Genomic DNA, 13,244 nt, shown 5'->3' on the forward strand with positions numbered 1-13,244 from the left:
GACATTGGTTGAAAAAAACACAAACACACAAAGGAAACCTATTTAACTGCGAAAATGTGTTAAACTTTAAAGTGTTTTGGTGAATTTTCGTGTATATTTAACTGAAACCATGAATTTTTAAATGAACTCCCAGTGCGGGCTCACCAAATTTGCATGAAACGAATGAGTTTTAATATAAGTACTTTTCTATTCAACTCTTTGTGGGGTAGCATACAGTAACTTTTCACCTCGAAATAAATAATGTGGCTACAAAACCCTTCTGAGGTATTTAGTTAATTAAATATTTTTTTAAGTTACACTTAATATTTCTGGTTAGTGGGTACTACTGGTTTGGAAATACACAGACATATCGATAGAGGAGAAACCCACATTTTTGTATTCTACTAGCTGTGACATACAAAATGACCTTGTTGCAATTTCATCATTTCTGCCTGTTGGGAAGTAAAACTGAATAATATTAAGTTAATACGAGTAAAAATAATCGTAACCAATTAATTATAAATTGTGAACTCCGGCATATTGGCTCTTGCGATTGAGCCACTTATTGTCCGTCCCCATTATTACCACAATTTAAAGAATTTGTATAATATGTATAGTATAACATTTACCTGCAATTGAATATCGATCGCTTTTACACTAACTTATATGAAATGGAAGCAATATTTGTGACTGTAGAGCGCTTGTGAATGAAACTGCGATTTGTGGAGAAATAAATTTGACTTAAAGCAGCAAAGATGTTATTTTCAGTAACTTGTATTTATGTCGTAGATTGGAATATCGGAATGAGAAAATTCAATTGAAGCAAAATTATTCTGTATGTAGATGAGAAAATATTGCAAATGTATTGGCGAGATCAGAAGGAGAATTGAATATATTATTGTTGAATCTCATTCTAACAGAAATCCTCGTCTGACCCTTTTTGGATTGAACGTAGAACCACAAGTTATTCAAACTTTTATAAAATTGACGTCACTGATATTTAAATACTTATCATTTGTTTTTTACTCCTCAAGCGTAAGCTTTCATGTTTTCTCGACGTTCCATAACCCCTAGAGTGCGAAAAAATGGGTCCTGTTTCCGCCTGTCTGTCGTCTGTGTCGATATACATTACACAGATAATCTGGGAAGCTATTGGACCGAATGTTATCAAATTTTATACGTACGTCAGAGATGATATGTAGACTAAAATAAAATGCTAAGCGAAATTTGTCTAGTCATCCCTATCAACACTTTGAAGACGTCACCTTAAATTACTCCTATACTTGTGGTTTATAAATCCGCCTTGAATTTTTTATGTTGTTATTTATCCTGGCATTAAACCGAGGTACATAAAAAAAGATCACCAAAAAAAATGTTGGCAAAAATATAGGTATGCATTTCATGATAACTCGAACAAATACTACATCTTTTGCATTAAAAATGTATCTGTTTTGTGGCAGATCTTCGAATAAGCGAGGATATTAGAGAATGTTAATTTCCAAAAAAAAAAAAAGAATTGCTTTATTAAAAGTGTTCATAAACGTCTAAAACAATAGTACTGAATTTTTTGCAGATTTAAAATATTCGGTTGGTTTGCAAAAGGTCTTTAAATACATGAGGATTAGTCCCGAACTTTTTAGTTTCATCTTACCACATTTTCGAAAATATTTTCTAATCCTTCGAGACGTATTTGAGTAAAAAAAGAATAATTACATATTTTTAATAATGTGCTCGTCTTCACACAAATATGTTTGTCATATTTGAGTAACACAAAATTATTGTTGTTTTTTGCTCTTGATAAATGTGTTTTCGATTAACATTTTGTCACTTTTTTCCTTGGTTGTTTACTATTTCCAGTGTTTAAGAAAATTTTAATAACATTCTGAAAAAACTTGGCTAACAGTGAAAATTTTTATAGCATAAGAACTAGTTTTCCAGAATTTCTGTAACACAATAAAGGGTCCAAGGTCCAACCCCCACAACACATTAATTTAGTTATGACTAAAATTAGATCTATTTATTGTTTAAGATTTGACTGATGTTTGTTTGAAATTCTACTATTACAACTTACGTAGTGTAGGTTTATATTTTAAGCATATGCGATAGCGTTAGATCTTCCGTCTCTCTTGTTCTATTTTCCGTTTGATTGTTTGTAGACGGATGGTCCCTTCCAAAACAACCAACAAAAACATGTAATACCTCAAATCTTGTTCTAATTTTGCGAAAATAGATTAAATATTGAGTCAGAAGCATAATACGTATCAAAACAACTGCAAATAAAAAAAATACTGTTTGAATGTAAGGGTGTTCATGTCTGTATTTTTTTTAACCCTGTAATTTGCAAAATACGCTATTTTTAATATAAATTAGCGAATTTTATAATATTAATTCGGTACAAAGTTTTACATCAAAATGTGTGCTATGTTTGAAGTCCATTAATTCCAATAATAAAACGTTTTGTTCAGATATACGATTTGAACTTTGTTTGATGGGTTTATATTATTAACAATATTTCTGACAATTATATTACTTATAAAATAACAACAACTACAACAACAAACGAGAGCATTATGTGTTATTTATTATGTTTTGAACAGTTTCATGGATCATTATGTGGTTTAAGAGAAAGCAATTTTTAACCTTTAAGTAGGTTAACCTATTCAAACAAAAAATCATTTAAAAATTCATTACAAAGCCAAGTCATTAGAGCACACTTTAAAAATTAATGTTATATTAAATATTTAAAGACGCATTAAGACTTGATCCTGGAAACATGATTTATTACATTTTATGATTATTAACCAAGATCAAGGAGGGGAGAGTTCTGCACCACTCTGACAGTCGTGAACATAAACATTTTGAAAAATTTTGACTGATTCTTAAGGTGATAAATATTTAGACATTTTCATACACATACACAACGAGAAAAATTGCAAACATTTTATTTTCATTAAAAAACGAACGCTATATGGTTTGTTTTGGCAAAAGATACCAAAATTGCCAAATTTGAGAGAATTCTTTAAATAATGTCGACGTTATTTTTTAAATTGTACCCAATTTTGGTACTTTTTATATTTTCAGCCGTTTGTATCACTCATTTTAAAAGGATTAGGCATTTTTTTTTTTTAAATATTTGAGTGCATGGTTTATATAAAACCGCGTGCGCTTCGCCCTTGGAGAAGTTTACAGAGACATTTTCAAAAATTTTTCATAAATAAAAAAAATATATTCCTATTAGAAATATCTACCGAATAGAGAGCAAACAAAATAGTACATAATGTATCTAGAGTTTTGCTATTTTTGAATTACATTTCTCCTGATTATTGTGTTAAAAAAATATTTAAAAACTGCCATCGTCCTTCTAGAATCTCGATTTCTTTTTAAAAAGTAATAAATTTTTCTTAATACCCATCTATTTAGAAAGTACATGGAAGCTGAGTATAGTTGAATAAATGAGTAACATAATGTTCAAATTTACTATTTTTCTAAATTTCAAGAAAATTTAAATTTTTTTCGTCGCTTGTTTCGGAATTATGATGTACCTAATAAATATGATCTGAATGTGTCTGTAAATTAATGTTTTTCTACTTTGTAGCTATTAGAATACGGTCCATGAATGCAACTATTTTGGATAGAATTTATTCAGCAAAATTGTGAGATGACGCCATTAAGTTTTTGGAGGGGTAAACTGTAAAATGTTATACAGTTTTGACATTTTTGGGAAAATCTAGAAGTCTAAGGTAAAAAATCAACATGGCTTCATAAATCACAAATACAGAAGTATGTTACTTTATAAAAATTAAATAGTATTTACCATGCAAAATCTTGAGGTAACGTCCTCAAATTGTTGGTGGATGTGATCATAAAAATTTTGGTTAGCGTTGTACCATATTTCCAAAGTTATACATATATTTACGGGCATAACTAGTATTTGAAATTTAGCCTTACTAGATTGTCCCCTTTAGATAAAAAAGTTCCTCAATTGCGTGTAAAATTTGAATGTTACTAAATATAGTCTTGAAAAATGTGATAATGTCGGTATTTATTAATATTAATTACTCGGAAATGATACAAATTGTTATCCCTGTTTCCGCACAAGATAATTTAACTTATATTATACCGATCTTTTACGGTTTGTGCGTCCACAATGGGGAAAATATAAAGGCAGCACATTGTATATTTATGTCCTGCTTAAATCATCATTCCTCGGCTCTGTTCACAGTTTGCTTAGTCGTCTTTAACAGGAAATGATTAATATTAATTTAAGGTGGAATGAATAGTCGGTGAAATACAAGATGCAATTATAAATTTAACAGACATTTGTTAATTCGCAAAAACAAAATAATTGCATCCTGAATAATTATCAGAATATATTATTGTACAAAATCGACTAAAATATTAATTTATCGTCTCTATTATAAAGGAGTAAATTATTAAATTCTGCCCGACAGATTTCGCAACTTAAGCGTTTGTTAAGCGACATAAAAAAGTTTATTTTATCGAGAAAGCGGAAGCGGCAACTTTTCGGGCGAAATTCTTTTCGCCTTGTAAAATCCTTTACAAAACTAACAATAAAAATACGAAAGGACAATAAATATTATTATACATACCACTCATGCAGAAATCTAGAAATTAGAATTATCGACAAAAATTTTTGATGACTTTGTTTTGTGTTAAATTTTTAAAGGCCTCCATTTTAGTCCTTGTTTTAAAGCTATTAAAGTTCAACCCATACAAAATAAGGAAACACTATTCATTAATCAACATTACAGCCATTCTGACAGACCAGCGACGCTCGGCGTCGAAAACTACTTCGAGCGCCCATTCCTGAAGGACCAGCCAGACGTCTATCCCCCCCACAATTTGAAATTCCCCCCACTCTCTCTCAAAATCAATGGCAAATCCTCAGTCGGTTACGGAGGTACCTATTTTGTTTGTTGTTTAGTTTGTCTGTCAAATTCCGTGTTTGGTCGGTGCAATAATAATAAAAAAAAAACATTTTCCGTTGTACTTACAGGAAACGTACGATTCTTAAAAGTGCGGCTTAAATTTTATTGTTCTTTTAATGGCGTAGGTTCATTAAACCTACAAAACAAATGAACGTCATAACTGTTATTGTCCATTGAAAATGGTAGTGAAATCACAATTGTGACGTATGTTGAATGACGTTCTAGCCCACATTTTATAGCTGTTTTACTGCAGGTATGTAATAATTTGCAAAATTAAATTAGTTCGTGCATGACCTCGACAGTGAAATGCGGCAAACTGCTTTCTTATTTCTGTAGTTGTACCTGTCGGGGGAAAATGCCTCCTCCAGGAGAAGACGTCGTCAGGAAGCGAACACCAGCAGATTTCGTCTTCGGCAAAGTTATAGGAGAAGGCAGTTTTAGTACGGTTTATCTTGCCAAAGATGTGCATACGAACAAAGAATTCGCAAGTAAGTCATTCATTTTTCGTCGACTATTACTAAAGTGTCACTATAATTTCAGTCAAAGTCCTGGAGAAGCGGCACATAATTCGAGAGAAGAAGACAGAGTACGTGAACAGAGAAAAAAAAGTTCTACAAATTTTAGGAAGTTCCTGTAAATACTTTGTCCATTTATATTATACATTTCAAGACACCGATCGCTTATATTTTGTACTAACATACGCCAAAAATGGAGAATTGCTCCAGCAGATCAACAAGGACACCAGCTTTAATCTGGAATGCACCAAGTATTACTCTGCCGAATTAGTTCTTGCTCTAGAATATCTGAATCTTAAAGGAATTGTACATAGGGATTTGAAACCGGAAAATGTATTATTTGATGAAAATTGGCACATCCTGATTACCGACTTCGGCAGCGCTAAAATTCTAGGGGAAGATAAATCCTCCGACGAAGAGAATCAAAAGAGACGTAAATACAGTTTTGTAGGAACTGCCCAATACGTCAGTCCCGAAATTCTAAACGACGCCGAATCAACCTGCGCTTCAGATTTGTGGGCTCTCGGGTGCATTATATATCAAATGTTGACTGGCCAAATGCCGTTCCGTGGTGCTAGCGAATATCTAATTTTTCAGAAAATTCTGAAACTCGACTATGATTTTCCTCAGGGGTTTCACAAGGTGGCTAAAGATTTAATCGAAAAATTTCTAGTTATTACTCCTAGTAATAGGCTGGGGGCAACTGACGAGACACCGTACAAAAGTATACGAGAACACGAATTCTTCAAAGATGTTAACTGGGATGATTTGGGGCCTCCACCGAAGTTTTTCACTAAAGAGGATAGCGAAAGCGACGGGTCGATCATACCAGACCATTTAGAACCCGGTTTAGACGAAGAAAAAGCCTCTAGATTGCATTTCGAAATGCTATCACCTCAACAACCACCCACTAGAAAAAAATCAGAACCAAATAGAAAAATCACCGATCTTAGTAAAGAAGAAGTTGCGGAGAGACTGGAACAACAAAGAAGTAACACTTATCATCAGTTTGTAGAGGGTAATTTAATACTTAAACAAGGAATTATTGAAAAAAAGAAGGGGATTTTTCCCAGACGGCGAATGCTATTGCTCACACTAGGGCCTCATTTATATTACGTAGATCCAGTTACTATGACCCTTAAAGGCGAGATACCGTGGAGCGAAGATCTAAAAAGTGAGCCTAGAAATTTCAAGAAGTTTTTTGTTCACACGGTGAGTGAATCTTGACTTGGGGATTTTTTCTAATTGGAATGTTTCAGCCAAATCGCATCTACTACCTAGAGGACCCCGAAGGATACGCTTTGGAGTGGTGTAAAGCAATAGACGAAGTGAAGGCCCACTATTATCCACTACAACAATCATAGATGAATTGTAGACTAATCAATCAAATTTTTAATTTTATTGTATTTATTTATATTTTATTTAAATTATTTGTTAGCTTAGCGAAATTATTAATCTGTAGCAGATCGTCTTATTTAATATATTGTTTCCCTTTTACTTTACTAATTGTTTAAATTTTATATTTTTGTGTAATAAATGTGGTGAGACTAGTGAGTTTGTCGTTTTGCTGGTGGCCGCCCTGCATGTCAAACTTGTAATGGCGACTAGTGATTTAGTTGTAGTGACATATGATTTGTTGTTGAGTACTTTGAGTGCAAAATAAAATTAATATCAAATTAATGTTGAGTGAATTTGCGTATTCGGACATTAATTTGTTATTATTTACCATGAAGGGCATCATCACGCACAGGTAGGATTGTTGTTAATCGTTTTTTACACTTTTACGTTTCTGTAAGACCACCCGCCCACTCTAATTTATAAACCGCCACATGATATTTTTGTTTGTGTTTTCTGGGAATATTAAACATTTAGAAGACTATTTTCGAGCCCCCGGAAGGGGGCAAAGTGAAAATTTTTACTCATGTTGAGCTACTTAGCAACCGGCATAATTTGTTGTCACAGTTGACAGCTGAGCAAGATTGTTGCAATTTGTGCTACATTTTTTAAAAATATTACTCAATCGCTGCGGAATATCGACAGTATGTGGGAAAGTCGGCGATTTAACGTACAGTGTGTTATTGTTGTTGTTGTTCCCGTTGTACGTAATGCTTATTTTCAAGCCTACACATCCAATAACATTTTAATAGTTTGCTTAATAACTAATAAATTATTTATGTTTCTCTACTACATTTCGTTTTGTATAATGCAAAACACGTGGGCTAAGCAGAAGTACGCATAATACATAAGAAACCAGAGAAACAAGTTTGTAAACAAAGACAATTAAGCTATAGTTTATTGCGGGAATTATAATTCATTTTTGGCATTTTGTGTTAGAACGTCTTATTTTAAATTCAGCTACAGTCTCATTTTGTCAGGGAACACGTACACATGGTTAACCGGTTAGTTTTTAATTAATGTTTTATGCTCCGGTGAAAAACACCATGTCAATGTACCATCTTCAAGCGCCGTCTATTCTCCAATCTCCTGGTTATACAAGTTCAAAATATGTTACGCATTTCGGCAATGACCAAGAATCTTTAATGCCTCGTAATCTGAAATATCACAGATGTTAATCGTCCGTCTAAAATAATAAACTGTGGACTAACGTACCACACGTTCGTACGCCAAAATTCACTTTTGGTGAGTGTTGGTTTATTCATTTTATTTAAACACTATTCTTACTCATGATAAACGGGGACGGTGTTTAACAATCTAGAATAGTGAGTCATATGTTTAGAGCGCCGCGACGGAAGCGTCGGACCAGCCTCTGGGAGTACAAGCAGTGATTTCAAGTGATTAGTGTATGAGGTGGGTTCAAATAAATATTGTATCGAATTGACGTATTCGAGCTTTGTCAAGGACGTGTTATGGGGCTTCGTGGAAAAATAAGCGAAAAACAAGTTCGTGAGTGCGAATTTTTCTTGCGTGATTTAATGTTCGAATAAATTTTGTAAAAAGAAAATGGCTTTAAGGAGAATTATGGCGTCATTCTTCTTAATATTCCAATGTTTAATTAAGTAAATATTTTGTATTTGTTTATTTTATTGGATTCCGGAAAGTGCTGTGTTTATACAAAGATTACAAAAATGTTGGAATGGAGAATATATTTATATATTATTAAAGTTGTATTGATCTGTACTCGACGGTAATTTACGTTATTATTTTTGTGTTAGCAATTTGGCAAATTATAGGTTACACTCTGTTACTTTAAAGTGAATATTTGAAAAACTTTTGTTCAGATGTGGTGCCAAGCCATAACATTCTGATTTAGAATAAGTATGCTTTGTAATAAGCAAACTCATACACTGTATTAATATTATTATTAATTTTTGTATTAAAATAACTTTTTTTAAGCCGATAACAAATTATCTGTTTAATTATCAAATTATTTTATGTTTTTTAAATAAATCTACTGTTCATCAGTTATATTCTGATATTAGAAATAATCGAATTTTCTAGATGATGATAATAATAGATAGTAATTTGACAGCAGTACAATAAGACTTGATTTTTATGATTTTTTTTAGAACACTAGAGGTTTACAAGTGATCATTTGATGTATGTTCGGCGTCGTAAATCTTTTATTGTTTTCATTATTAAACTTATGATTTTTACGTATTAAAATTATTCTTTCTTCTATGTGAAAAAATTGGCTTAAAGTTATTTAGACAGAACTTCCCTTCTTCACTGAAGCACATTTGAAAAAATACAACTTCGACCCAAATAAAAAAAAATAATTTTGCGAATTTTATAATTTTTTTTATGCCAACTACATACTATACGTTAAAATCAATGGATTGTAAAAAAGTATGCTATAATGTGAGATATTTTTAGAGCCGATATCCAACGGGAAAAAAATATCTGTACGGACTTAACTTCGATTGTTTATGTTTATACATCGAAAGAATGCGATGATAAACAAGCTGTCCCATCAAAACAAAGGAAGAGACTTGTTGTTAATTAACCTACAATGGAGCAAAACGTTCTGAGCATTATTTTGGGTAAGTAACTGTTATGATAATTATTTTTCTGTGAGGCGAATCGTTCTTGATTTTTTTCAATAAAAAAATTGGTCTAAGGTTATTTAGACGGAACTTCCATTACCCTTCAAACATAATAATCGAACAAATTAAAATTTTAATTATTTTATGACAACCCCTAGAAGTAAAAAAATATGAGTACTGATATAGATAAAACAAGTCACAGTGACAAAAAAAAAACACTCAGTAAGATTCGAACCCAAACGGGACAGAGCACGTCAATCATCAATCCCACTCGACTACGAAGCATTTGACGCATATACCGGGTGTCTGGAAAATGTTTAACTACCATTTCAGTCAGAATGTATAAAGATATGGTTGTGTTGTTTCTGTAATAATTTGATAAAATTCCATTTAACAACAATGTTTGTCTGATATAAAGCGAAGGTACAAATCAGCGAAAATCGAGTAAGCAGTTGAAAATGTTTGACGTATCAAAAATTGTTAAAGTTTTCAAAACCCTCGCAGTTCATTTTAGGTCCCCTAGTGTTTTATTTTCGGATAAATTTGAAGGAATCTGGTGTTTTGTATTATAGTTTTCTTGCTGGATGAATTTGAAAATTTTTTTGAGCTTTTAATGTTTTACTTTTTACGAAAAAGTCTTGAGTGCCACAGTGTTTGGGTATCCATGGTGTATAATTTTGGGAACCCATGAGGATTTTTTTTTGTAAGTTATTTAAAATAGTTTTGGGGGACTTTTTTTGCTAAAATCAGTCTTATCTTAGCAGGTACTAGCCCCAACCGCCCGCCCGCCCTCTATTTTCTTAGTGAATGTCATTTGTCAAAATCAGTCTTAACAAATTCTAGCCTCGCCCACCCACCTTCTTTTTTCTTGGAGGGTATGTCATTTGCCAAAATAAGTCTTATCTTAGCAGGTACTAGCTCCATCCGCCTGCCCTCTATTTTCTTAGAGAATATGTCATTTGTCAAAACAGTCTTAACCGGTTTTAGCCGCACCCACCCGCCGTCTCTTTTCTTAGAGGGTATGTGTCATTTGCCAAAATCGGTCTCATTTTAGCAGGTACTAGCCCCGCCCACCCACCCTCAATTTTCTTAGAGGGTATCTCATTTGCCAAAATCAGTCTTGTTTTAGCAGCTACTAGCCCCGCCCGCCCACCCTCTCTTTTCTTAGAGGGTATGTTATTTCCCAGTTTTATCTTAGCAAGTACTGATGACTAACTACAAAAAATGACCAAAATTTGGAAACATTACAAGCTTACTTATATGCACACGACAGGAATTTTGAACATCTCTAGTGTTTAGTTGGTTATGCTTTAATGGATTTTTCTTTTGTTATTTTGTTTATAATTTATAAATGTTCTATTGGTTTATTTATTAATGAAAAATAACAGCTTGTTTTGTTAATAATAATGCACAATTAATCACTACTGATTGTTACAGTTATTGTCCTAAAAAAAATAAATGGTGGATTTCAGTCACCATCGTTACTAACAAATTAGAAAGGAGGTTTTTACGGATTAGGTGGTGCAGTGTTGCCAATTTTACTTTTATAAAATTATGTTTTTCTCGTAATCTACATCATACAGAATTTTTTTATTATTTTTTTGGACTCTCGAAACCCCCGTACATAATGTACTGAGTTAATCCGCTATTTTCCGGACACCGGTATTATACAAAAAAAGTTATTGTGATAAAAATACATCCATATAAAATTCGACAATCGGTCTGGTAGTTTTGGAGATTCTCTATGTCTAATCAAAATCGACACAAACTCTAGGGGCCAAGAAAATATGAGAGTAACCATTCCAATACTTCCTTAACTTATGCTGGGATGTTAAAAATTGTGACCCGTGAGCACGGTTGTAGAATAGATAGGTTTGTACACTAATGGCTTGGGATGGCGACGCTTCTTTTCGATCCCTATATCCATGGAAAGGACACATACAGCTAGCGCCTCTACCTTGTCGAGCGGAAATCATTCTAGTTATTTTGGGGATTTTCGTTTACATTGCTTTATGAACAATACAAAATTTGTAAATGACATTTGATCGGAGTCGATAAGTAGGATTTCTTTTATTAATTACATCGGTTATAGACAGATGCCTATAGAGTTCTGTGTCCCTAAAACGTCAAAAACCAGGCGACGCGATCGACAATTGGCGTCGCTAACCAGGGATATGCAAATGTATGCTAGTGTATCAACCTATCTATTCTACAACCGTGCCCGTGAGTCAATCGAACCAGCCACTTCGGCGTTAATTTTTTTGCTACAAACTTGATGTCCAGGGTATAAAATCGAGGCAGATTCATAAATCACAAGTAAAGGAGTGTTATTTAATAAAATTTAAGTGGCATTTACTAAACGAATTTTAAGGCGACGTTATGATGAAGTTTTCATTCATTGTCAGACCGAGGGGCGGAGCGTAATTGCAAAATCCATATTTCTCTACAAAAATTACTATTTTAAACATGTTTTAAGTTTCTTGTTGCGAAAAGATGACTACGTATGTTAAGAAAAAAGGGCAACTTATAAGCCCCGCCCACCCGCCCCATCTCAATTGTGATGATTTTCTTTGACTCGTCGTAAGCCGGGGCGGAGCTTAAGTACAAAATCCTTATTTTTTACGAGATATTGCTATGTGAAACATGTTCTTGTTGTTGAAAGCAAACTGTATGTACATATTAAGTAAAAAAGAAAGCCAAAATATAAGCCCCACCCATCTGTCTCGATCCCAATCTGGCTTTAATTTTTGCTTGATATGCGTAGTATTCTTTGAACAACACAATACTCAAAAACATGTCTTACACGATAATTTCTTGTAGAGAAATAAGGATTTTGCAATTAAGCTCCGCCCTCTTGGCGCACGACGAATAAAAAAGAAGTCATCACAATTGAGATAGGGCGGGCGGGTGGGGCTCATAATTTGTGCATTTATCTTAATATACTTTGTAATCTTTTGACAACAAAAACTTAAAACATGTTTAAAATGGTAAATTTTTGTAGGGAAATATAGACTTTGCTGTTGCGCTTCGCCCCTCGGTCTGACAATGAATGAAAAAATCATTACGACATTAAGCCCTACCCATACCTGCCCCGACCTCAATAGTGATGAAGTTTTCATTTGTTGTCAGGCCGAGGGGCGGAGCGTAATTGCAAAATCCATATTGCTCTACAAAACTGATCATTTTAAACATGTTTTAAGTTTCTTGTTGTGAAAAGATGACTACGTATATTAAGAAAATATGGCAAAATATTAATCATTAAATTGTTAGTGGGGATAATTAGCCAAATTTTGGTCTAGCGTTTTACCATTTACACACAACATACGTATAAAATTTGACAACAATCTGTTCAGTACTGTGGGACTTATTTGTCTAATAAAAATTGACACAGACAGACGGAAACTCAAAAAAACATTTTTAATTTTTGTTATCGAAAGTGTAAATTCTGAGGACAGTACTTTTAATTTTGAATCGTTTATTCAGGGCAACTCAAAAATTAATGAATTAAGAATTTTATTTTTTTGTTCAAGTTATCCTATTTTCCCGAAAATTTGAGGCTACAGTACTGTTATTATTACCTTTTCAAATTCATACACGTGTCCTTGATGATATCATCACAAAATATCGTCATTGAAAAACAAACTCACTTGAAACATGCGCATAGCATGATTCATTACCGGCACTTTACAGTCACATATTTTTGTTTTAACTTACGCCGGTTATCATAAAAAATCACAAAACCATACTTTTACAGTTTTTCGAGGGGCGAGGGAATTTCTGTTAATACCTTAAACAAT

General features: G+C 33.1%; 3 protein-coding genes across 4 annotated transcripts in view; 2 read left to right on the plus strand and 1 right to left on the minus strand.

Annotated features, from left to right (window-relative positions):
• Positions 1 to 4,755, minus strand: part of LOC135135554 (GTP-binding protein Rhes) — a 40,610-nt gene extending 35,855 nt beyond the window's left edge. Inside the window, exon 1 of the mRNA XM_064064639.1 lies at positions 4,590 to 4,755. The gene's annotated coding sequence lies outside the window, so the exon portion shown is untranslated. The remainder of the gene's footprint in view (positions 1 to 4,589) is intronic.
• Positions 4,756 to 4,872: 117 nt separating this feature from the next.
• LOC135135552 (3-phosphoinositide-dependent protein kinase 1-like) lies at positions 4,873 to 6,997 on the plus strand. The gene is made up of 4 exons (XM_064064638.1): positions 4,873 to 5,181; positions 5,265 to 5,416; positions 5,469 to 6,655; positions 6,703 to 6,997. Exons 2-4 carry the CDS (start codon positions 5,284 to 5,286, stop codon positions 6,805 to 6,807), a joined length of 1,425 nt encoding a protein of 474 aa, XP_063920708.1. The 5' UTR covers positions 4,873 to 5,181; positions 5,265 to 5,283; the 3' UTR covers positions 6,808 to 6,997.
• A 39-nt stretch (positions 6,998 to 7,036) lies between these two features.
• The window catches only part of LOC135135551 (myocardin-related transcription factor B-like), a 67,603-nt gene continuing 61,395 nt past the window's right edge, over positions 7,037 to 13,244 (plus strand). Inside the window, exons 1-2 of one of the 2 annotated variants that reach the window (XM_064064634.1) lie at positions 7,037 to 7,193; positions 9,278 to 9,444. In XM_064064634.1, the coding sequence (XP_063920704.1) occupies positions 9,414 to 9,444 (31 nt within the window). In that variant the 5' untranslated portion in view covers positions 7,037 to 7,193; positions 9,278 to 9,413. The remainder of the gene's footprint in view (positions 7,194 to 9,277; positions 9,445 to 13,244) is intronic. The other variant, XM_064064636.1, reaches the window with a different exon arrangement.

This window comes from Zophobas morio, unplaced genomic scaffold, assembly GCF_036711695.1.
Source record: "Zophobas morio isolate AGI-343-1 ecotype UQ-CSIRO unplaced genomic scaffold, CSIRO_AGI_Zmor_V1 ptg000024l, whole genome shotgun sequence".
Taxonomy (NCBI): domain Eukaryota; kingdom Metazoa; phylum Arthropoda; class Insecta; order Coleoptera; family Tenebrionidae; genus Zophobas; species Zophobas morio.